Below are 24,491 nucleotides of genomic sequence, written 5' to 3'. Positions count from 1 at the left end.
TGTCTAGTTTTTTTGAATATCTTGCAGGGCAAGGTCAGTACTCTCCAGGTTCACTGTGAAAGATGGCCAGCTGTTTCCCATTCTTATGGTTAAAAGTCAGCTTCACCTGTCTTTGTGCTTTTATTAAAATAAAAGTCCTTGTGATATGACATTTCAGAGTTCCCAGAATGCACGTTGGCAGTAGAAGAGGCTCTGATGTTTTATGGTTAGTACATTTGGCTTTTCAAAGCCCAATATTCACATTCTCCTCCTGATGGAGAATTCCCTACGCTCCATTTCCACCATTCGGGTAAAAGCCATCATTCTCATTTATTCACTGTGGAATTGGCATCAGTATGCAAATTTTAACATGAAATGGGATTTATGATAATATTTTTGAAGCTTTTCCTCTTTTAGAATTAGTGAATGGGAATGATATCACATCTGAAGACATTTTTAAAAAATGTATTTGAAGTGATTTTTATCAATAGTACTTTGCCTTAAAGTGACTGATCTTTTATCTTTTTTGATGCATTTTTGTATAAATCTTTCTTTATGTCAGATAAGTTGCATTGCATATTAAATTTTGCAGTGTTCCCATTGGAGTAAAGTCACTATATTTCTACTTCGGCTAATATCACCTCAATCTGCCAACACTGCTGTGATATTTGAAGAGTATGGATTTGTAAGCTATGTTTGGAGAACACACACATGTGTGGGATTACTCAAAAGCTTTCTGTAGTGTACCTGCATTATAAACTACTGGTACTGAAAGATTATTTAAGACACTGGGCACCTTTTTAACCTCTTACATCAAGGATATATATATATATATATATATATATATATATATATATATATATATATATGAGATAATCCAAATCCTGGCTTCTTAAAGTAACACCACTTGCCATTTATCATCATCAGAAAATTTCAACATTGGAATTTTTTTGCTCACTTATATGGGCGGAAACATGAATGTGATATGCTCTACAGATGGAAGCTTGAAGGCACTGATTCTCTTTTTCTACTGTTTGGGTCCTTCCAGTCATCTTCAAGTTTGATGGCTAGTGTGTTTACCCTCTGGATCATCTCCCCAGGTCTAGAAATGTGATTTTATCTCTTAGATCTTCAGTTTCTTTTTCTATCAAGCCGGACCTCTATATGCCTTTGCATAGTGATATGAAGATGAAATGTGTACACTTTGGTATGTTATTAATGTTAAATATGAACTTCAGATCCTGTTTAGAAAAAAAGAACAGATGTCAAAAGATTCAGTCTTTCTTCTCTAAATGATATTTTCTTATATATAATTTTAAGGTATTATTTCCTAATATATTGTTTATAAGTAAATAAAGTAGTATTTTGTCATTAAAGAACTTTTGTTTCTTCCCATCGGCTGAAGAGATGACTTAGTTGGAACAGTGCTTCCTGTGAAAGCATGAAGACCTGGGTTACATTCCTGCATCACATTTTTTTAAAAAGCTGTGCATGGTAGAGTGTTGCTTGTTTTCAAAGTGCTGGGTTAGTGAAGATTCCTGTAGATTGCTGCCTAGCCAGTTTACCTGAATCTCAGTGAGAAGTCCTGTATCAAAAAAATACCATTAAGAGTAATTGAGGAAGACACATGATACTAATATCTTGACTATACAACACACACACACACACACACACACACACAGGAAGAGGGGGAGGGATGGAGAGGGAGAGATTCCTATTCACTAAGGCACATGCTAAGAAATATTTTTTGTTCAGAAAGAGAATCACATAAAGCAAACAGTGGTGTTAGTTCAAATCATAATGTTGTTGACTATAAATTATATTTTGAAAGTATACAGAAATGTGACCTAATTTCAAAATATTATATATGGTATATTCTGAATCATGTATTTTAGCATGTTAAATTAATGACTGAAGTTTGAAATCTTTAGCCTTTAACTTGAAAAAAATATATGTAGTAAGTGTATAATCAGAAAAATTCTAGCCTCTTGGCATGCATTAATGAACCAGACTAAGATAGGTGCTCGTAAGCAACTCTTACTTTAGGCCGTGAGAAACATGAGATATGAGTTCTGCAGAGTAGGGCAATGCAGAGGATGCTTGGGAATGCGGGAGTGTGCTAAGGGAGAGCACATTGTAGAAGTTAGCATAATTAGTAGGGTAGGAGACCTCAAAGAAGACATTTGAATCAGGTCATGAGTAGGTAAGAGGATGAGTCATACAAGTATGGGCGGTGAGCACCCCACACAGATTTAGGACTGATATAAAGAAAGAAAGCAATAGTGGAGAAGGTGCCTTAACCGCCCTTCTCCTATAATCAGATTGATGACTACCTTAATTACCATCACAGAACCTTCATCCAGTAACTGATGGAAACAGATGCAGAGATCTACAGCTAAGCACTGAGTGGAACTCCTGGAGGAGGGAGGAGGGATAATAGTGGCCAAAGGGATAATGACAATGTTGGGGAAACCCACAGAAACAGCTGACCCGGGCAAGTGGGAGCTCACTGACTCCAGTCTGATACCTGAGGAGCTTGCATAAGATCAAACTAGGCCCCCTGAATGTAGGCGATAGCTGGGAGGCTTGGACAGTTTATTGGTCAGCTGCCAATGGAAGCAGTATTTATCCCTAGTGCATGAACTGGCTTTTTGGAGCCCATTCTCTATAGGATACCTTGCTCAGCCTAGATACAGGAGGGAGGGTCTTGGTCCTGCCCCAAATGATGTAAAAGACTTTGATGATTCCCCATGGGAGACCTCATTGTCTCTGAGGAGTGGATGGGGGGGTAGATGGAGAGATGGTGGGAGGAGGGGGAGGACACAGGAGGGAGAGGGACCTGGGATTGGTATGTAAAATAAAATTTTTTGAAAAATAAAAATGGAAGGTAAGATGAACGATAAAATTGGGGCTACTTGGGATGTAGAAGGACAGAGGGTGAGATCCCAAAGCTATGATAGGCTGTAAGGTATCTTAAAGACTCTGTGTTTTATCATGAAAGGACTAGGAATCCAATGAAGAAATGTGAGTAGTGGTGTCTTCTATGATTTATCTTTTTTAAAGAGTTTGAGTCTCTGCTGAGAATAAACGCAAGGACCAGACCAAGGGTAAAAGCTGAACAACCCACAAAGAATCTATGGATAGGGTCAGAGAGATGACTCAGTGTGTAAAAGCGCTTGCTTTCAAGCCAATGACCTGATTTGATGTTCGGGACCCATGTAGTGGAAGGAGAGAACCAACTCTAACAAGCTGTTGTCTGAATTCCAAATGAATACAATGTGTTTATAACTGAAGTAAAATGTTGTCTGTGAAGTGGGGAAGATTAGATACAGTCAGATTGCAGACACTTTTTGAAAATCTGGTTGGCACAGCAAATTAGGTATAGAGTGTGAGGGAAAGAGGAACAAAGTCCAGTGTTTGCATCTAACAGCTGGAGAGAATTTTTTTCCCTTCCAGCCAACATAGAGATACTCACTGAGGAATCAGGTCTGGAGGAATGATGTATCACTTAAGAGATGCTCCTGTTTAGTAGTCTGTAAGATATTCTTTGCTAGAGAGCCAATTGCTTGTATGACTGGGATTAAGAAGGAATACCAGCCTGGAGATAGGAAATTTACATATATTTATGTACTTAGTGGTAAATGATGTGGTTGAGAACAACTTGAAATATTTTGAGGGTGAGAAGGAAAGCAAGCCAGTGAAAATGCTTCCGACATTGCTTTTTTTTTTATGGCCAGCAAATCAGTAGACTGAATGTTTGAAAGATTTCATTTTCTCATCCTTATTTTAATCATTCTTATACTTTTATGACAAGTGTGGGTTACTCCAGTGACACCTGGGAAGCTGGCATAAGCTCACCCTTTTCTCCTGTGTTGTTTAACTGAAATTGTCTCCACTAATAATCAGAATCCAGGAGACTGAAGACAAGTGTTTCAACAGCTATAGTCTATAGTCTGTTATCAGCAGCTTACAGCACAGGAAGTAGTTGTCTGATGTTAGCTATGAAACACCAAACAACTTAAAATTGTTTGGATGAAGTTTTATAAAGTAGTGATGGTGGTTTTATGTAGAAGCCTGGTAGAGGGTAGGTAGTGACTGCAAGCAATAAAATGGAAAGTTAAAGAAGCTGTGTGTGGGGGGAGGGAGAAACAGAGAGAGGGAGGGGAGAGGGAGAGAGATTATGTAAATTGTGTTTCTTGGAGGCATTCAGAAGTTTAAATTCCCACACTCTAGTAATGAGAAACTACCGTTTGGAGAGCTGAATGTCTTTCCATAGTCTCATCTGCAGACTTGAGAGGTGAGAGAACGCTTATAAGTAGGCACAAGCCTGTAAGAGTCCAGATCTGATTTTTCATCCTGTAATTGAAGACATCACAACGAGTTAGAGATCAAATGCCTTGGAATCTTGCTCAGACTGTAATGATTCTAAGAAGTGGATATATGGCAGGACTTGTGGTCTCTGAGTATATAGTTGAAGTGAATCATGGAGAGAAATTCAACACACTGACATATCACTGTGTTTCTTAAAGAATAAAAGGACCTTATCAGCTGGGTGTTGGTGGCACACACCTTTAATCCCAGCACTCGAGAGGCAGAGGCAGGCAGATCTCTGTGAGTTTGAGAGCTAACAGTCCTGTAAAATTACAATCCAAATTTATCTCAGTTTTGAGAGTTACAATCTTAATGTTTTTGACAGTTTTAAAGTATTTCATTTGTTTAGCTCAAGACATTAGACATATTATACTGATAAGGTTCCTTTATTCCTTTATTTTTTTTTCTTGGTTTTTCGAGATAGGGTTTCTCTGTGGCTTTGAAGGCTGTCCTGGAACTAGCTCTTGTAGACTACAAGATAAATTTGGATTGTAATTTTACAGGACTGTTAGTTTATATTGGCTAACAAAAAACCCTCTGAAAATATTATGTATTTAGCATGTCTTGTTCTGAGAATAGACTATTTTTTCTTTTGTTATGGATATACCACTAGAGATGACCACCCAAAGTCTTCATTCTAGCCAGCTGGAAATATGCCCGAGTATTTAGGGACCTACAAGTAGCCCTGAGTGTCCAGAGCACAGGATTTTTGAAAGCAAAATACACATCCTAGAATCTCACTGACAGCTGCAGGGGGGTCTTTGCAGAATCAAGGAGTTTAATAGAGGATAAGATAAGCAGTTAGCTGGAGGGAGTTTCCCATAAGCAATTTAACAGAAGCTAAGTTAGCTGGGGCATCTTGACCTTGGGTTCCTACAATGGAGTTTGATCATTTTCCATTGGATTCTCTATCAAGGTGGTCAAATTCAGTTAAACCTGGCATGAACTCAGCAAGAGTACTAGATGGATGGACCTCTGCACAGTCTTTTCCTTTCTCACTTTCTTGTATTTAGAAGACTTTTTTATCTAAAAAGAATTAAGATTTTAAAATATAGAAATATATACCATCATGACTAAGAATCCTTTTAAACTGACTAAATAATCAGCAATCTGAAACAAATTGTTTCTTTCCTCAAAACTCAGATTTGGTAACTAGCTATATCAGGTGAAGGAATATATGTCTTGTAGGAAATGTGGTGTTGTCTTGACTTTGTTAGAATTATGTCTAAATTAGCTTTGTTTAGTCACACAGTTCTCTAATCCCTGCTACTCAGGAAGCTGAGAGGTAGGGTACCAGGTTTGAGAGCAGCCTGGGTTGCAGAGTGAGTTTCAGACTAGCTTAGGCAACTGAGTGAAAAGCAGGGCTGGGGATACAGCAGTGGTAGAATGCTTGCCCGAGTTCAATCTCCAATACCAAAAATAAACACAGAAATAACTTAAATGTTTGTCTATATTTAAATCTATTCTAAATGTATTTGAAGAGTTGTATGTTTATTTTATGTTTAACTAAGCTTCAAAATTCAGAAAATCAAATCAAGGGGTTTTTTTTCTCTAGCAAGTGTAGATGGAACAAATATGTCCCAAGTGATACAATTTTGAAACCAAACCACGGGGGTCTTGATATTAGATGACAATTTTCTTCTGAAGCCATGGCTTTCTAGTTTTTTTAAGTATGACCTCGAAAACTACCTGTGGTGTATATTATTCTACAATTCTTAGAAAAGATTCACTTCAAAGAATAGGAAAATCTTTATGTGGTAGATTTATTTGAGAGCTTTGCCTAGATACTTGGTCCTTAAGGGAGAAAACACATAATCTTGACTCTCAGATTCTTCAAAACTTCTCCAAGTTGGTGGTATTTTCAGAAGCCAGCCCATGTAGATCAAACAGGCTGCATATGCTATTTTGGGATGAGTGAAAATTGTCAAAGATTTTTCCAGTGCTATGAAATTTAAGTTACTGGGCCTTACACCTTGTGAAAGTGAGACTGAAGTTCCAAGGCTGAGAAATCCTCATCCATGGCTTCTAACAGCTCCTTTCCTGTAAGCTGTCTTAATGCTGGGGCATGAACAACTTCTTCATGAAGCTGTGACAATAGCATAAGCTTTGTGGTTCCCGTGAACATTTTTCACTCTTCTCTCTTGACCATCTACTGGGCATTCGGCGACACCAGATTTAGCCTTTATCTTAGGAAGATGGTGTTGAGGCTTTCAAATGGCTCCTTTTCTTCCCTAACTGTGTTTCCACATTGATTTCAGAGTGTACTTGCTGGTGGAATGAGCAATGTGTGTCTGTGTATGCACATTTCTGTGTCCATGTCTATCTGTATGATTTCTTTCAGAAGTGGAGAATTTTGCCATGCAGCTTTTCCTCTAACAAAAGTTTATTACCACTGCCTCACCAGACACCTCCTGGAGTAGCATAATTGGCCTAAACTTTGAGTAATGTAGCCAAATCACCAAGAAAGTTCTTAAGGATCAGGCTCATGCTTGGGGGTCCTAGAACCTGAGGACATTCACGTCTAACAAAATTTATGATGCCAAGCCTTAGTATCATAACCAGGCTTGTCTATTTAGAGTTGTCTTTGGTTTAAACCTTTGAGAAGTATCTAAGTCATTCGAGTACAGTCTCAGCTAGAGGCACTTTCTGATTTTGGTCAGTGGATTTCTTCAGTGCTCTAAGCCCTGCTAACATAAGAGTGAGAATATCATTACCTCTGCCTGCCCCTTGTAGCTTAGCTATCTTGTCTACCTTCTGCATTTTATTTTATGATGAAGGGATCAAGGTACAGCATCTTTTCAAGATTTACTGCATACGAACCCATACACACTTCCCCTGTGATCCTGTCCTTCATTTCTTGCCCCTCAGCTTGAAGGGATCTGGAATAAGGGGGATATCTGGAGGCCCCTCATATCTCTTTTGTATAAGCAGGAAGACATATGTGGTGGTTAATGATGTGAAATGAGAGTCCGTAGCTTCTAGTAAGACAGCCAAAGCCACAGAAAATTCTGCTTGATTTTTAACCTGTCAACACAGCAGCTGTTCCTATTTTTAAGCGCTCAGATGTCTTCACATGGTGAGGCCAAGGCTTTCAATAGCTTTTCTGCTATGGAAAAAGCTGCTGACAATCATTTTATTGATGCTAAAAGGAAAATCAAATATTGAGGCCAGCATAGAATTTATGTGGGTATAGTTGAGCCTGTGGAAACTCAAGTAAAAGAATTTCACCCTACAGGGCCTTTTCGGGGCCCAAGGTTAATACTGATGGGGCTCACTAAGACTTGCCCTGATATTGTGTTTTCAGTACGGTGTTTAATTTCCAGAAATGCTCTACCCTTTTATAATTAATAGTGCGTTGTGCTGTCTATCATGCGCCCCAGGTGTGTTGTCAGGGACATGGCGAAGCCTGCTGTCTGCAAAACACCAAGAAATGCTGAAAGCCAGCCCCATCAACCACCACTGTAAGTATGGCATTGGTTTTATTGACTGAAAATGTCACCTCTTACCCAGATCACTGGTTACAGATTTATTAATGACATTGCATGTGGAAGTTGATACACTAGTTTCTCTGGTGTGTATAATAGAAAGGCTACTACTATTCAATCAGATGAAATTATCTGTAAACAGCAGCTCTGGAGTAAGTGTCCTTGTTAAAAGATGTTTCTAATATATTACAGGAAGCAGACTAATTAGAAGAGAGGGAAATGTATCAGCAACTCTGAGTTTTGTTTTTAGTTGTTATTATTATTATTGATTTTGGAATGCATATGGCCTGGATCATTAGACTCCAGGAAGTGAGGGATCAAGGTATAGATGGGATGCCAAGTAGGGGCTGGAGTGTGTTAGAAAGGAAATGAGCAGTAGTCTACCATCCAACCTTTACCCTATACTGTTTAAAGGCAATGGACATCTTAAGACTGGATTGTCTATCTTAGTTTCATATTTACTATCGTATTCCTAGGTGTAGGTAGAAATCTGATTAAATGTGACCAACAAGGGATAACATCAAGGGTGGGAGAAGAAATTGGATGTGTACACTTTTAGTTTCCCATATGGAGTTTGAGGAGATTTAAAAAAATATTAGAATTCTGCAGAGTAACGCAATGCATTCAATCCTCGGAATGTAAGTATTTTCCTAGTGAGAAAAGATGAAAATTTCTTTAAAATGCTTAATCAGCAGCAATTTCCTTAGCAGAAGCATCATAGTTACTACTGGAGATGTCTCCTTCCAAAGTTTATAGCAAAACCTTTTGAAGAAATTTGTCTTCAGATCAATTTTTTTACATCTTTTTAGCTATCCTAGGAATATGTTTTAATGCAAAGTCAAAATTAAGTGATATAGTAAAAAGTCTCCTAGGAGAAAATTAAATTCTTCTAACTATTTCTATGACAAGTTTTTATTAGCAATGATGAAAATTAAACAAAAAGCAGTGTTTTCTCAGAGCAATATAAATCTTTTCTGAGCATTGTATATGCCACCTTACTCTGCAAGCTCTTCACCTCTTACCTAATCAAAAACGTACATCCACAGGGGGAGTTTATATATTTATCTACATGATGTCATCTCAACTCTTGGCTTTCTCCTTCAGCTAAGCCAATGAAATGCTTATTTTTGGTATGTTATATACAAGAACAAATAGTTGTAAATATTTTTACTTAAGCTTTAGGATATAACATATTATAGCAAAAGTCAGGACACCTAGTGGATGTGTTAAGGATTTTATCTCAATGAAGGATTTGAATATCAATTTCGGCATAACTAGTATTTTTCAAGAAGTAAAATAGTTTTGATTTAACCATAGTAAACATGATTTGTAAATTGTTTTGCTATAAGTAAAAAGTTCATAAATATACATGTTATTATACCACATACATCCTTTATATTTAAATTAAATATTTGTGTATATTACATAGTATTTTACTTCATGTACTTACATGGGAATCTCAGTGTTTTTGAGTCTTGTCACAAAATAGTAGGCTTAAGCTCTCCTCCTGCCTCAGTTTCCCCCATAGAGGGACAGGCATGTGTCACCATGTATGGATTAAAAAAATCTTCTTATAGTAAAAAGCTTTCTCTTATGATGGAATTAGTCTTAGTAAGTCCTAGAAAACTTCTGATCTTATATAACTGTCTTATGTTTTAAAACTTAATGTTAAAATGTTTAGCTCCACACACTGAAATAGCTTTGTTTTATTTTATTTGTGTGAGTTCAGGTGTACATGTTTCTATGTGTACATGTGTGTACACATGTGTGTGTGCAGGTGTATACAGATATTTAAGTTCACAAATGTGAAGATCAGAGCTTGATGTCAGGTGTCTTTTCACTAATGCCCTCTACCTTATTTTTTCTTTCTCTGCTGTGTGTGTATGTGGGTGCCCTGTGCCTGTGTGCCTGCGAATGTGTGTCCTCCTGTGTGTCCTGGTGTCTTCTCTCTATTATTCTCGGCTCTATCTACTTGAGACCAGGTTACTCACTAAACAAGGTGCTAGGCTGGCAATCCAGTTAATCTCAGTCACCACCCTGTCTCTTTGCCCTTTAGTGTTGGGGTTACATGGTGGTTTTGCCAGGTATTCTTATGTAGGTGCTAGGTTTCAGGTCTTCATGCATGGGCAGCAAGTACTATTACCCACTGTGCTATTTCCTTGCCCATTTCTACCTTTCTTTTTTTAAAATCAAGTTTTCTCAGTGAACCTGGGGCCCACTCTCTGGACAAGGAGTGCTGAGGATCCTCCTGCTTTGCCTCCTGTGCCTGGGGTTGACAGTTGAGTCTACTTTATGTAGGTGCTGGGGTTCAGAGCTCACCCCCTCATGTTCATGAAGCAAACACTTGACCCACTGAAATGGTTGCACATTGCCTCATTTTATTCATTTTAACTCTGGGGACTGAACTCAGCTGTGCACATATAAGGCAATGGCTGATTTGAGCTCCCTCCCAGCCCTGCACAGTTCCATTTTAACTGGCTTCTTTCATTCCAAAGTTCATGCTCTCTTGGATATCAGCTAAAAGTAGCAAAGGTTGTCATGTCCAATTAAGACTTAGACATTTTTTTAAATTATTGAGACAGGGATTAAATAATCCTACCTGTTTTAAAATTCACTGTGTAGAACAGGTTTGTCTCAAACTCACAGTGATCCGTTTGTCCCCAGCTCCCCAGTGCTGAGATTAAACATGTGATACACCGTACTAGGCTAGAGAATGATTCTGTCATTATTTTCATTTCTCATTGCTTTTCCAGTAATTAAATTTGTTTATAAAACTTTAGTAGTGGAAATCAGTCGTAACTTAAGTTGAGTGTAATAAAATGTTCCCAGTGGTGTCTCTAGCTTTATTGGACATGAACCAATAATTGTAGACTCTTCGTATCCTTCTTGCCACTCATGTATTTACCCATACTGCAGTTCTCTGAATAAGAAAGTAGACTTCTCTTTAGGTGGATGGAAGAACTCATAGGTCAGGTTTCTTACTTATTTTTAGTTTTTGTCGAGGGTATTATTTGTGAATTAAACCCACTGTTTGTAGAAAGGACAAGTTAGAAGGAAATTTTTGAGGACAGACTTTGGCTGTAGAGTAGTTGAAATAGTTAAGTCTTTCTATTAGTGGGTCAGGAAAAAAAACTGACAAAAATTAGTGGCCAGTATTCATTTTAAGAGCTTGAATGTAATAGAATAGAAAATGATAAGAGTACATATTAGATTAGGATTTTAGGGCACAGCTTATTATTCAAGGTAAATGAGTCGAGATATAAATTTTAATATTCATCACATTAAGTTACTAGACTTTCACTAATGGAATTTAATTAGATTAGCATAATCAAATGTATGTATATATGAAATTACCTATACTTTGGTAGAAGTGGGCAAAATGGAGTATGAATGTGGTGTAAACTGAACCAATGACAAATCAATTAATAGCCTGTTGTACCAGTTCATGGAGAGATGCAGAGGCCTTAGAGGAGACATTCAGAACCTGAATCATTTGAGAGCTAGGATCTAGTGCATGTGGACACTAGTTTCAGGTCAATTAAATATATTCTCAAGGAAATAATTTAATGGAACTATCATATTCATGCTTGAAAAATAGACACAATGATCAAGAAATTGAGTGAAAGTTATAAACTAAATCTAGGACAGTTGTGAGTTTAGGCTTTGGGTTAATGATTTTGTGATATGTATAAATTATGCAGTTTTTTAACATACAATGTGGCTGTCTGAAGTACTCAGTACAGCAGTAGATGATGTTACAAAGGTACTTCAGGTTAAAAAAAAAAGAGTTGGGGGAGGAGAAGGAAGTGAAGGAGAAGCGATTTGGACAAACTAGTGCTCACAAAAATAGGAAAAGGAGGATTATTTCTAGCTTAGTGGAGGAGTCACAGACAAACAAAACAGAATGTCCAGAAGCAAAGTAGTGCAGAGATTCATGAGGGACATTCAACTTGTTTACATGAAATACAAAATCAAGAAATAACCACATGAGTTAAAAAGACACCATGATTTGGGGTCATATAGTGGTGATTGATAGCACTAGTGTAGCAATTTTACATAAGAGGGCAGAAATGGTATATTTATTTGGGTTTGAAAAGGAAATGAGAAGCCAGAATCAGAAGATGGTACATGAAGGGAACTTTTCCAAAACACTGTTCTGAGTGCAAAATGAGTTCAAGAGAATTAGTGTTTGTGTGGTTGACCAATGGGAGATGAGTGCTATGTATCTATTGCTCTACGTGCTCTCTAATTCAAGACCCAGGAAGACACATATCAGCATGGTTTATATTTTGATAGATTTGTAAACTATCCAGTGATTCAATTAAGATGCTCAGAAATGTCACTGTATCTTTTTTTTGTTTTGTTTTACAAGACAGGGTGTTACTCTGTATTGTTTTGGAGGCTGTCGGTCCAGCCTGGCCTTGAACTCACAGAGATCTGCCTGCTTCTGCCTCTGGAGTGCTGGGATTAAAGGTGTGTGCCACCACCGTCCGGCACTATATCATGTTTTAAGAATGCTATGAGTTATCCTTTAGTCAAAGAAGCAAATATATCAAAATATTAGTGGATTTCAACAAATGTCTGCTGTTCCTCAGGTACAAGGTTTGAAGGTAAATTAAGATGGAATTCTTGCTTAAAGGGTTTCTTGTCAAGTTAGAGAAGAGGAGGAAATTACATTATCCAATAAATTATAATGTCTTATAACTGGTACTCTAGAAATCTGAGAGGAGAAATAGTCTATTTCCGTGCTTCTCAGCCTGTAAGTTTCTACCCCTTTGGCGGGGGGTTGCATATCAAATATCCCGCATATCAGTTATTTGCATAACAATCTGTAATAATAGTAGCATTACAGTTATGAAGTAGCAATGGAGTAATTTTATGATTGGGCATTCACCACAACATGAAATGTTATGTTAAAGGGCCATAGTGTTAGGAAACTTGAGAACCACTGGTCTATTCCCTTTTGCTTTCGTTCCGCCAAGGAAGGGTTTAAAAAGCCTGTTATAGTTCATATGAACTCTGAGTTTAATAATTAGGAAAATTTGTGGTATAGTTTTCTTGGAGAGAATAACTGCTCAAAACACCAGGCTATACTGGGATAATTTCAAACACACTCTCATTGTTGGAGCTTATGACTAAGTGCTATATTTTTCTCTAACTTCGTATTGAGGTCACTCTTAGAAGTGCCTGAAAGCTTTATTCTGGCCCGATGGAGCTATAGGGCTGGTGTTCAAGGCTTTTATGGGTTCTCCTTATCCTAGATATATGATCTGTGACTAAGTATCCCTCTTATAGGGAAACCATGTATGTGGTCTCAGAATTTCCTGTGACCATCTTTTGTTCTCTTTGTTACCCCTTTTCTAGAATTCACCTTGAGAGCAAGGATAATCTGTATGATACACTTAATCTTTCTAGGTACCACCTTCATTGAGGACCTTGATACAGGCGAGTGTGCCACACACATCTTTCCCTTTCTCCAATGCTTTAGATGAGTCAGCCTTGAAGTGCGGAGAAGGCTGCCATTGCCACTTTCCTTTAATAGGCTTACTTTTTCACATCTCAAGGGCATGGCTTTTTTCAGCAACAACAAATTTTGTGAAGGCTTAATCATAACACAGAGACTTCTGAGGACCAACATATATGGGTCCAGAACCAATTTAATCATTTAGATTAAATTACAGTAGTGTATGTTTAATCTACTTTTAAAATAGTCAACCTCAAACAATAAAAATATAACACCGGGCGATATTCCCGTACTTGTGTGTGTGTGTGTTATGATTATAGATTTAAAATCCTATATCCAATATCACACTTATATCTCTGATACTAAACCCAAAAGTCTCTAAAAGTGTATACAGACGTTCTTGTCACTGTCATTGTTTCTTCAAACTCTGCATATCACATATGACCTTTAGTTTATGTGGCCAGTTTCTCAGAGCAAAGCCATGCTATGACAGTGGATCACACAAAAGAACAGATAATCCACTGGCACAGTGTTAGCATGTAGACATGTCCCCTTATTGAATGCAATGACTCCTTCCAAAGTCTGATATCGGCCATTTTGGTACTGGAAGCTCACTGCTCCCTATTTTTAGAGCCTTCATCCCTCTGTCCCTTCTGAGCTGTGTCATCTTTTCTGTCCCTGAAGTTATTCAAATGTTCTGCTCAGTCTTTTCCCAAACACTTTTGATTTTTTTATCTCAGCACAGATGTGGTCCACCCCTTCAGTTAAATCATGTTAAGTCAGCTTTGATGCAAAGGAGGCATTGAGAGGAAGGGAAGTGGATGTCTTCAGCTGGCAGCAATGTGTGCAGTGAGGATAAGCAATTCATCACTTCCTCTGCAATGAGTTGGCCTATTCATTCTCCTTTCAGCAAATACCTGTCTGCATAGAATAATGTAAGAATCTAGATAGTGTCCAGATCATTGCAGAGCTTGGAGGATGGGAGGAAATCTAAGCCATAAAGAAAGTATCTAGGAGCTCAAGTGAGTGAGTAGAGCGGTAGAAGACAATGCTGGGTAGTTACTTAAAGAGGTTGCCTACAGAAGGTTCTAATAGGTGGTGGGCATTTGGGGAGAGGCTTGGAAATTGGAAGTCAGCCCTGTGAAGAGACAATGGAAGGGAATTCCAGGCAGAGAACAGGGTATGTGCAACATTCCCCATCTGTTTAAGAAGCTGAAGGAAATCCAAAAAAGCAAGAAGGGCATCAGTGGTTTAGACAAGCAAGTCTAATAGCAAGACCCTGGAGGCCTTGGAGTCTGTAGAAGCTATTCAGAGAAGGAAAAATCATGACAGGGTGTAAGTCATAAATGGGCAGGCAGGAAGTAAGGTAGTCATGGGGACACATGGGGTTGTGGCAAGAGAGATAAGGTGAAGCAAGTGGAATTTAGTCAAGAAATTGTTCAATGAAATAGAAACAGTGTTCCAGTTGCCTTCTCTGCTACTTGTAGAGGAAAGGGTTTGATTTAGCACTTCATTCATGAAGGGGAATGGGTTTGTTTGACTCAACACTTCAATCCATCATTACTATATGCAGTCTGAGCAGGAATTCAAGGGCAGGAACCAGGAGGCAGAAACTATGTAGAAAGGCTGCTAACTGGCCTATGAACACTTTTACTACCACCTCCCCCCCCCCCCGCCTTCCTCTTTTGTTTGTGTAACAGCCTGGTCTGTCCTGGAACTCACTTTGTAGACCAGGCTGCCTCTGCCTCCCAAGTGTTGGGAATAAAGGTGTGCACAACCACATCCAACTTCATCCATTCTTTTTTTTTCTATTTTATGGTTTATTTTAACTATACAAATGTTACTGTTCGAAAATAAAATGTAAAATTTGATGTTGAATTTTAACATTCTTCACTTTTGCCATCTTTTTAAATTTTTTTTTATATTTTATTTTCCAGTTTAAATTTAGATAAGAAACAAGGTTGCTTCACAAGTCAGTTCCAGGTCCCTCTCCCATTCCCTCCCCTCCTCCCATTCCCTCCCCCCAACCCCCCCCCCCCCGTTATCCCCTCATTCCCCCAGGGAGGGTGAGGCCCTCCATGGGGGTGTCCATAGTCTGTTATTTCATATAGGGCAGGGCCTAGACCCTTCCCCCAGAGTTCAGGGTGAGAGTGCACCTCACATTGTTCTATGGGAGTCCAAAGTCCATGTGTATACTTAGGATGGGTACTGATCTGCTGCCCAAGGCTCAATAGATTCCCTAGGCCTCCTCACTGACACCCAGATTCAGGGGTCTTGATCAGTCCCATGCTGGCTTCCCAGGCTGATGCCTGGGATTCAAGAGTTAACCTTTGTCTGGTCAGCTGTTTCTGGGGGTTAAACCAGCCCAGTCTTAATCCCTTTGATCATCAGTCCTCCCTCTCTGTTACTGGCTTTCTTGAGTTCAGCTCAGTACTTAACTGAGGGAGTCTGCCTCTTCTTCGATCAGCCACTAAATGAAGTTTCTGTTTCCCAGACTCTCTGGCCATAGGATTGTAGGTTGGCACTCCCCAGATCTATGACTAAAATCCATATATGAGAGAGTACATGCCATGTTTCTCTTTTTGTGACTGGGTTACCTCACTCAGGATGGTTTCTTCTAGTGTCATCCATTTGCCTGCGAATCTCATGATTCCATTATTTTTTTCTGCTGAATAGTACTCCATTGTGTAGATGTACCACATTTTCTCTATCCACTCTTCAGGTGAGGGACATCTAGGTTGCTTCCAAGTTCTGGCTATTACAAATAAAGCTGCTATGAACATAGTGGAGCAGACATCTTTGTTGTATGAATGGGCATCTTTTGGATATATGCCTAAGAGTGGAGTTGCTGGGTCTTGTGGTAGGTTTATTCCCATTTTTCTGAGGAATCTCCATACTGATTTCCAAAGTGGCTGAAACAGTTGGCACTCCCACCAGCAATGGAGGAGTGTCCCCCTTTCACCACATCCTCTCCAGCATAAATTGTCATTGGTGTTTTTGATTTTAGCCATTCTGACAGGAGTAAGATGGTGATATTATCTCAGAGTTGTTTTGATCTGCATTTCCCGGATGGCTAAGGATGTTGAGCACTTTCTCAAGTGCCTCTCAGCCATTTTAGACTCCTCTATTGAAAACTCTCTATTTAGTTCTGCAGCCCACTTTTTAATAGGGTCCTTTGGTGTTTTGGAGACTTGCTTCTTGAGTTCTTTGTAAATTTTGGAGATCAACCCTCTGTCAGATGTGGGATTCGTGAATATTTTTTCCCATTCTGTGGGCTGCCTTTTTGTCTTGCTGACTGTGTCCTTTGCCTTACAGAAGCTTCTCAGTTTCAGTAGGTCCCATTTATTAATTGTTGATCTCACTGTCTGTGCTACTGGTGTTATGTTCAGGAAGCTGTCTCCTGTACCAATTCGTTCAAGGGTACCACCCACTTTCTCTTCTAAGAGGTTCAGCGTGGCTGGATTTATGTTGAGGTCTTTGATCCATTTGGACTTAAGTTTTGTGCATGGCGATAAACATGGATCGATCCACATTCTTCTACATACCAGTCTCCAATTATGCCAGCACCATTTGTTGAAGATGCTTTCTTTATTCCATTGTATATTTTTAGCTTCTTTGTCAAAGTTCAGATGTTCGTACGTGTGTGGGTTAATACCCGGGTTTTCAATTCGATTCCATTGGTCTACCTGTCTATTTTTGTGCCAATACCAAGCTGTTTTCAGGACTATAGCTCTGTAATAGAGCTTGAGGTCAGGGATGGTGATGCCTCCAGACGTTGCCTTGTTGAACAGGGTTGTTTTGGCTATCCTGGGTCTTTTGTTTTTCCATACAAAATTGATTATTGTTCTTTCAAGGTCTGTGAAGAATTGTGCTGGGATTTTAATGGGGATAGCATTGAATCTGTAGATTGCTTTTGGCAGGATTGCCATTTTTACTACATTGATCCTACCTATCCAAGAGCATGGGAGATCTTTCCATTTTCTGAGGGCTTCTTTAATTTCTTTCTTTAAAGATTCAAAGTTCTTACGATACAGGTCTTTCACTTGTTTGGTTAGCGTTACCCCAAGGTATTTTATGTTGTTTGTGGCAATTGTAAAGGGTGATGTTTCTCTGATTTCTCTTTCAGCCCTTTTATCATTTGTATATAGTAGGGCTACTGCTTTTCTTGAGTTGATCTTGTAGCCTGCCACTTTGCTGAAGGTGTTAATCAGCTGTAAGAATTCCCTGGTAGAGTTCTTTGGGTCATTGATGTAAACTATGATATCGTCTGCAAACAGTGAAAGTTTGACCTCTTCCTTCCCAATTTGTATCCCCTTGATCCCCCTTTGTTGTCGTATGGCAATAGCTAGAACTTCAAGTACCATGTTGAAAAGGTATGGAGAGAGTAGACAGCCTTGTTTTGTTCCTGATTTTAGAGGAATTGCGTTGAATTTCTGTCCATTTAGTTTGATGTTGGCTGTTGGTTTACTGTATATAGCTTTTATTATGTTTAAGTATGTCCCTGTTATCCCAGATCTCTCCAAGACCTTTATAATGAAGGGGTGTTGGGTTTTGTCAAAGGCCTTTTCAGCATCTAGTGAGATGATCATGTGATTTTTGTTTTTCAGCTTGTTTATATGGTGGATTACGTTGATGGATTTTCGTATGTTGAACCATCCCTGCATCCTTGGGATGAAACCTACTTGATCGTGGTGAATGATTGTTTTGATGTGTTCTTGGATCCGATTTGCCAGTATTTTATTGAGTATTTTTGCATCAATGTTCATGAGGGATATTGGTCTGAAGTTCTCTTTCTTAGTTGTATCTTTGTGTGGCTTGGGGATCAAGGTTATTGAAGCCTCATAGAAAGAGTTTGGCAAAGACCCTTCTGCTTCTATTGTGTGGAACACTTTGAGAAGAATTGGTATAAGCTGTTCTTTGAATTTCTGGTAGAATTCTGCACTGAGGCCATCTGGACCTGGACTTTTTTTGGTTGGGAGACTTTTGATGACAGCTTCTATTTCCATAGGGGTTATAGGTCTATTTAAATTGCTTATCTGTTCTTGATTTAGCTTTGGCAAATGATAGCTGTCCAGGAAGTCATCCATTTCCTTTAAATTTTCGAATTTTGTGGAGTACAGGTTTTCAAAGTATGACCTAATGATTCTCTGGATTTCCTCAGAGTCTGTTGTTATGTCCCCCTTTTCATTTCTGATTTTGTTAATTTGCGTGTTCACTCTCTGCTGTTTGGTAAGTTTGAACAAAGGTTTGTCTATCTTGTAGATTTTCTCAAAGAACCAACTCTTCATTGCATTGATTCTTTGTATTGTTTTCCTGGTTTCTACTTTATTGATTTCAGCCCTCAATTTGATTATTTCCTGGCGTCTACTCCTCCTGGAGGAGTTTGCTTCTTTGTGTTCTAGAGCTTTCAGCTGTGATGTTAATTCTCTGGTATAACTGGTCTCCTGTTTCTTCATGTGAGCACTTAGTGCTATGAACTTCCCCCGTAGCACTGCTTTCAAAGTGTCCCATAGGTTTGGGTATGTTGTGTCTTCATTCTCATTGAATTCAAGGAAGTCTTTAATTTCTTTTTTTATTTCCTCATTGACCCAGGGATGGTGCAGTTGAGCATTATTCAATTTCCATGAGTTTGTAGGTTTTCTGCAATTTGTGTTGTTGTTGAATTCTAATTTTAAAGCATGGTGGTCTGATAAGATGCATGGAGTTATTCCAATTTTTTTGTAGCTGCTGAGGTTTGATATGTTGCCAAGTATGTGGTCGATTTTTGAGAAGGTTCCATGTGGTGGTGAGAAGAAGGTATATTTTTTTATGTGGATGAAATGTTCTATAGATATCTGTTAATCCCAGTTGTGTCATTACTTCTATTAGACCCTTTGCTTCTTTGTTGAGTTTCTGTCTGGTATTCCTGTCTAGTGGTGAGAGTAGTGTGTTGAAATCTCCCACTATAACTGTGTGGGGCTTTAGATGAGATTTAAGTTCTAATAATGCTTCTTTAACGAATGTGGATGCCTTTGTATTTGGGACATAGATGTTCAGGATAGACACTTCATCTTGGTGGGTTTCACCTGTGATGAGTATGTAATGACCTCCTTCATCTCTTTTGATTGATTTTATTTTAAAGTCTAGTTTGTTAGATATTAGGATTGCTACCCCTGCTTGTTTCTTGGGTCCATTTGATTGAAAAATTTTTCCCAACCTTTAACTCTCAGGTAATGTCTGTCTTTGAGGGTGAAGTGTGTTTCTTGTATGCAGCAGAAGGAAGGGTTCTGTCTTCGAATCCCTTCTGCTAGTCTGTGTCTTTTTATGGGTGAGTTAAGGCCATTAATATTGAGGGATATTAATGACCATTGATTGCTCATCCTTCTTCGATTTGCGGTGGTTGTTGTTGGTGGAATTATGTGTGGAATTTCACCCCTTTGTTCTTTTGGCTGTTGGTAGAGAGGGATTCTCTAATGCTTATGTTTTTCTGGTTGTAGTTAGCTTCCTTGGATTGGAGTTTTCCTTCCAAAATTTTCTGTAGGGCTGGGTTAGTGGACACATATTGCTTGAATCTAGTTTTGTCATGGAATATCTTGTTTTCTCCGTCTATAGTGATTGAGAGCTTTGCCGGGTATAGTAGTCTGGGCTGGCATCCATGGTCTCTTAGTGTAGGTAGAATATCTATCCAGGACCTTCTGGCTTTCATCCATTCTTCTTATACAGACTAGTACTCCCAGGGAGGACAACATTCACCATCCCACAAGAATCACCAATTAATGGCTGTTCTTTGATGGCATGGTCACAAAGCACTCTGATCGAGTAATCTTTCAATTGAAGCTCACTCTTCCCAGATGACTCTCGTTTGGATCAAATCGATCATAAAAACTAACCAGGACCTAAGGGAGAAGGTGTGCCCTCTACATAGCCTTGTGTTCTCTGAGTCAAAATTACACTGGTGCATTTCCTCATAAAGTCGTAAACAGGAACACAAATGTAGGACACACGTAGAACTAAATATTTTAGGAATCTTATGTTTATTATTTTAGGTGTTTATTGTAAAATTTCAATCTTTCAAATTGAAAAAAGCCTATGGATAGGAAAATTAAATAAAAAATTGAAGTATTAGATTTTTCTACTTTAAACAGTTTCATTTTGTGTTTTTTCTTACTATAATTCTCTATTGAGACAGAAGAGTTAATAATTTGTCATTGTTTAAACACTTCTAGTAAAATAATTATTTAATAATGTATAACAGATAAAGTATTTCAACTTTAAACAGATACATGTTTTACTAAGTAAAATCTAGTTAAGCAGAAATAGAACACGTCTGTCATAAGCAAAAAATCTTTCAGCCATATAGCTTTATCACAAATGGATGTAGTTTTCAGGGACATGTTTTCCATGTATTGTTTTTAGTCAGAGGATTTTGTCAAAATTGTGAGGCATTTTTTATATACAATGTAGGATGATCAGTTTCATAGTTCCTGTAGCATGTGTGGTAGGGATCAATATAAATTTTCTATTGATATTAGAAGCAGTAAAAGATCCAAGTAGAAAATTATTTTTTGTCATTTTAGAATGAAATCAGAACAGCCAGTAACTTGAAAATGAAGAATACGAGGAACACTGACATTTCCAATTCATGGTTATAATTAGAAAGTGACAGAACTTTAAAAAAAATGTGTGGCTTTCATAATCTTCCTTTTCTTTTTGTGATTTGCAGGCTAATGCACATCATTCTATGCCATTTCACTAAGTCTCCCAGAGCCCCTCTTTTCTCCTGTAACCCTGTTAATAATGATTGTGTTTCTTTCTGAATTCTCAGTGGAAGATAACTTATTTAATTTCTTGTCTATTAATTCTTCAGTTTTATAAAAGTGTTATGTGTTGTTATGAGCTGGCTAGTCCTTGGTTACTTTCACCTCTATAGCCTTGTTGGTAAGAATGGGCTATGTCTTAATGATTCTGTGTAGTCCTTGTTTTGGTGACTCTTAGGTTAGAGGTCTCCTTGGCCTGTGCTCCAGCTTCCTATCTCTGTCTCCCTCCCCCTCTCTCTTCCCCTATCCCTCCTCCACTCTCCCTGTCTCTTTCTATCTCTGTCTCTCTGTGTCACTGTTTCTCTCTATCTCAGTCTCTCCGAGTTCCTGTGTAGAGAATATTTGAGCGCAGGTGCCTCTGTCATTTTATAGTGTCTTTTCTTGCTCCTGAATTCCATTCTTTCCTTAATTGTCTCAGTGAGCACACATAAACAGGTCATTTTTAAACCTGATGTCCAGGGTTTGTCTCAATCAGCTGCTCAGAGATTCTCTATTACTCCCATTCTCCTCACACAACTTTATACAAAACAATCATTTTCCGTGGGCAAAAGAACTAATGTTTGTAAGAAGATGTCCTGAAGACACTGAGTGTGCAAGCCCACACAGACTTTTGATTGGGAAAATGCCATAATATCAGCCCCATTATGTATGTTGTAGCAGTTGAGTGTTTGTGACATAGACTCTCAATCTGAATGTGGAATACAAAACATGCTTACCAGTTATTGTCACTAAGGCTCCCAGCAGGTAAGTAGACCAAGATCTAGAATGTAGGTGGTATCTGAGTCATGAACGCAAGCTATAGATTGAATGTGAGCCCTAAGAGTTCATGTGATAGAAAGCTAACCACAAATTCATGTTAATTGCCATGTGGGTTTTTTTTGGAGGGAGGGGGTAATCTTTTTCAGAAAAACTCATAGGGCTAAAGTCCAGTGTTGAAATTAGTGGCACCCTCAGATGGAAGCATAAGTGAGCATACTCATTCTTGTTCATTAAGTGATACTCTGCCATGTTAGGATACAGTAAGGCTTATTGTCTACGTAATAGAAAGGAATTGATGTTATCCTATTTGAAGTTTTGTGGAGGAAACTAAATGAATATAGAAAAATTTGAGTAATATGCAAGTAAAGCCCCATTTTTCTAAAGTAACAGTGAACTGTCTCTACTAAGTTGTAATCTCACTCATTTGTCAAGATTTTATTCAGGTCTTAAGTGTTCTCATACTAGTATAATTTGTAAATAATATTTATCCAACCCCTAATGGTGTAGGTTTCATCTTTTCATCTCTATTTATTCACTATTGAAAGGAGTGTAGTAGACGTTATAGACACAGTATTGAAAAGCATGACTCTTAGGTGATTGAATATAAAATTCTCCCTAATATGCATACATAGAAGGCTAGGAAGTGGGCATTAGGGGATTTTTTCTCAAATGATATGGGCATACCCCCTTGATCCAGAATAACTGATATGTACCACTTATGCTCAGTAAAAATAGTGATTAAGATGTGTGATAATTCCTTGAGTAAAGATTAATGTGGACACCATTGAACTGAACTTCATTTTTAAAACTCTTGAACAGAGGCTGCAAAGTGAAGTTAATATTGGCAATATTATTATTAGAAAGTTATTGAGCCTTGGGGCCTAGGCTGGTTGTTCTGTGAATCACTGCTAAATCTGCTGTGCCTCTACAGAGTCGTTTGTTCAAATGTGAATGGTCTGCCTGTGCCAAGAAAATAGATGGTTGTTGTACAAAAACAGGAATCTTATGGCCAAAGGAGAATCTGTACTCCCTGGCTGCTACTGCACTGGCATTGAGAAGAAAGTGATAAGGAAAAGGAAAAGATCTTCTTAGGGCCATGGGAAAGCATGCAGAACATCATTATTTATTTAGTGAAAAGTCAGAATAATAGATAAACAAATGCACTCATCTCTTATGCATGCAATAAGTATACTGTAAATATATCTGAACTTTTCATTAACTTTAGATACCATTAGTAGATACATATAATTGAGATCATTTGGTATATAAACACAAGAGATAGAATTCCAAAGCATATATTTTATGTCTTACTTAACTTGAAGTAACATTGATTCCCATTATTTTTCAATAACCTGTATATGTAGGATGTATTTCAACATTCATTGATTTTTATTCAAACAGTATTAGAAACATAAATGAACAGATGTATTTTACATTGAGAGACAAGTAGAGAGGCCATTTAAACACATCACAACAAAGCTAGGAAACAGCTTATAGGTTTTCAAGAAAGCTTAGAAAAATAGCATCCATTGTTGAAACTGTAGATCTAGGAAATTTGCTGGGTCAGAAACACATGATATTTTGCGTCATCTACTCCATGATATATACTGTTTGAGCTTTTCTCTAATTATATGAAGTATAAATTTTGAACATTACCTATGTCCTAGTTCTATAAATTACAGAATGATGAGATGAAGCCTCATAAAATAATGAAAAAACCTTTGATCTGCCTTCAAGTAATTTACCATCATATTGTGCAAGTTAAAAAATGGTTCAGTGGAAAAATGATTGGTTAAGTCCATGACTAGGTAGTTAGGTAAAGTAAAATGGTACTTTGTAAAATATTATGTAATAATATACATGCAATCTTTATTTTATCTATGAGTTGTAATTACATGAGAGGGAAAGATGGAGATTGGCCATGAAAATAAATAGAGCACAAGTTTTGAAGTGTGAATGAAGCCATCAGATGAATGCAACCTTGGTACGTGGTGTGGCTTACAGATCTGTCAAAGGTGGTTGGGACCATTTTATTAATGTCCTGAAAGTCTAGCCTCTAGAAACTGGTTTTACTCAGAAGGAGGACATGAAAGTATGTGAACATGGAGATATCCTCTTGAAAGAGCTGCTTCTGGATAATAAATCTGTAGAAAGTATGCATAATGCATGAGGATAGGGTATTCCTGGAGAGAAAGGGGCCAATTAGTACAAGTCTGAAATAGACCAGACATGGTTATTAATAGGAAGGATAATGACACTAGTTATAGAGAAGATGGATGAGCGAGACCTGAAAGGAGAAAGAGCAAACCCCGGTGAGAAGGGGCTGCTTCCATGAAGAGTGTGGGAGTACAGGCTTGGGGCTTTTTCTTAGGATAGGACTCAGTGTAGGAAAGACTGGAAAGCAAGGAGGTACAGAAAATCTTGCAGAGAATCATGTTCCCTCAAATATTCATGTCTTTTCGGGTCCTCTGGAGAGATTTAGTAGGGAAGAAGATGATGGCATCATGGTGGGACCCTCCATATGGGACCACCAAGGAGGAGGACAGCACACACCTGAGCTGGTAGAGCATCACACCAGCTGAAGGTATGAATTAGAACTGTAGTGGGAGAGCATCCATCCAGCCTTAGCCCTGGGCT

General features: G+C 38.3%; 1 protein-coding gene across 29 annotated transcripts in view; it reads left to right on the top strand.

Moving 5' to 3' along the window:
- The window catches only part of Rims1 (regulating synaptic membrane exocytosis 1), a 470,293-nt gene that overhangs the window by 74,529 nt on the left and 371,273 nt on the right, over positions 1-24,491 (top strand). For 26 of the 29 annotated variants that reach the window (XM_021228497.2, XM_040729545.1, XM_021228496.2 and 23 more), the window contains exon 2: positions 7,731-7,811. The exons of the other annotated variants lie outside the window; for them this stretch is intronic. In XM_021228497.2, the coding sequence (XP_021084156.2) occupies positions 7,731-7,811 (81 nt within the window). The remainder of the gene's footprint in view (positions 1-7,730; positions 7,812-24,491) is intronic. 29 annotated transcript variants of the gene reach the window in all.

The sequence above is a fragment of the Mesocricetus auratus genome, unplaced genomic scaffold, assembly GCF_017639785.1.
Source record: "Mesocricetus auratus isolate SY011 unplaced genomic scaffold, BCM_Maur_2.0 Super-Scaffold_100021, whole genome shotgun sequence".
Taxonomy (NCBI): Eukaryota; Metazoa; Chordata; class Mammalia; order Rodentia; family Cricetidae; genus Mesocricetus; species Mesocricetus auratus.
The sequence above is the reverse complement of the archived record's forward strand: the minus strand, read 5'-3'. Positions and strand labels throughout refer to the sequence as shown.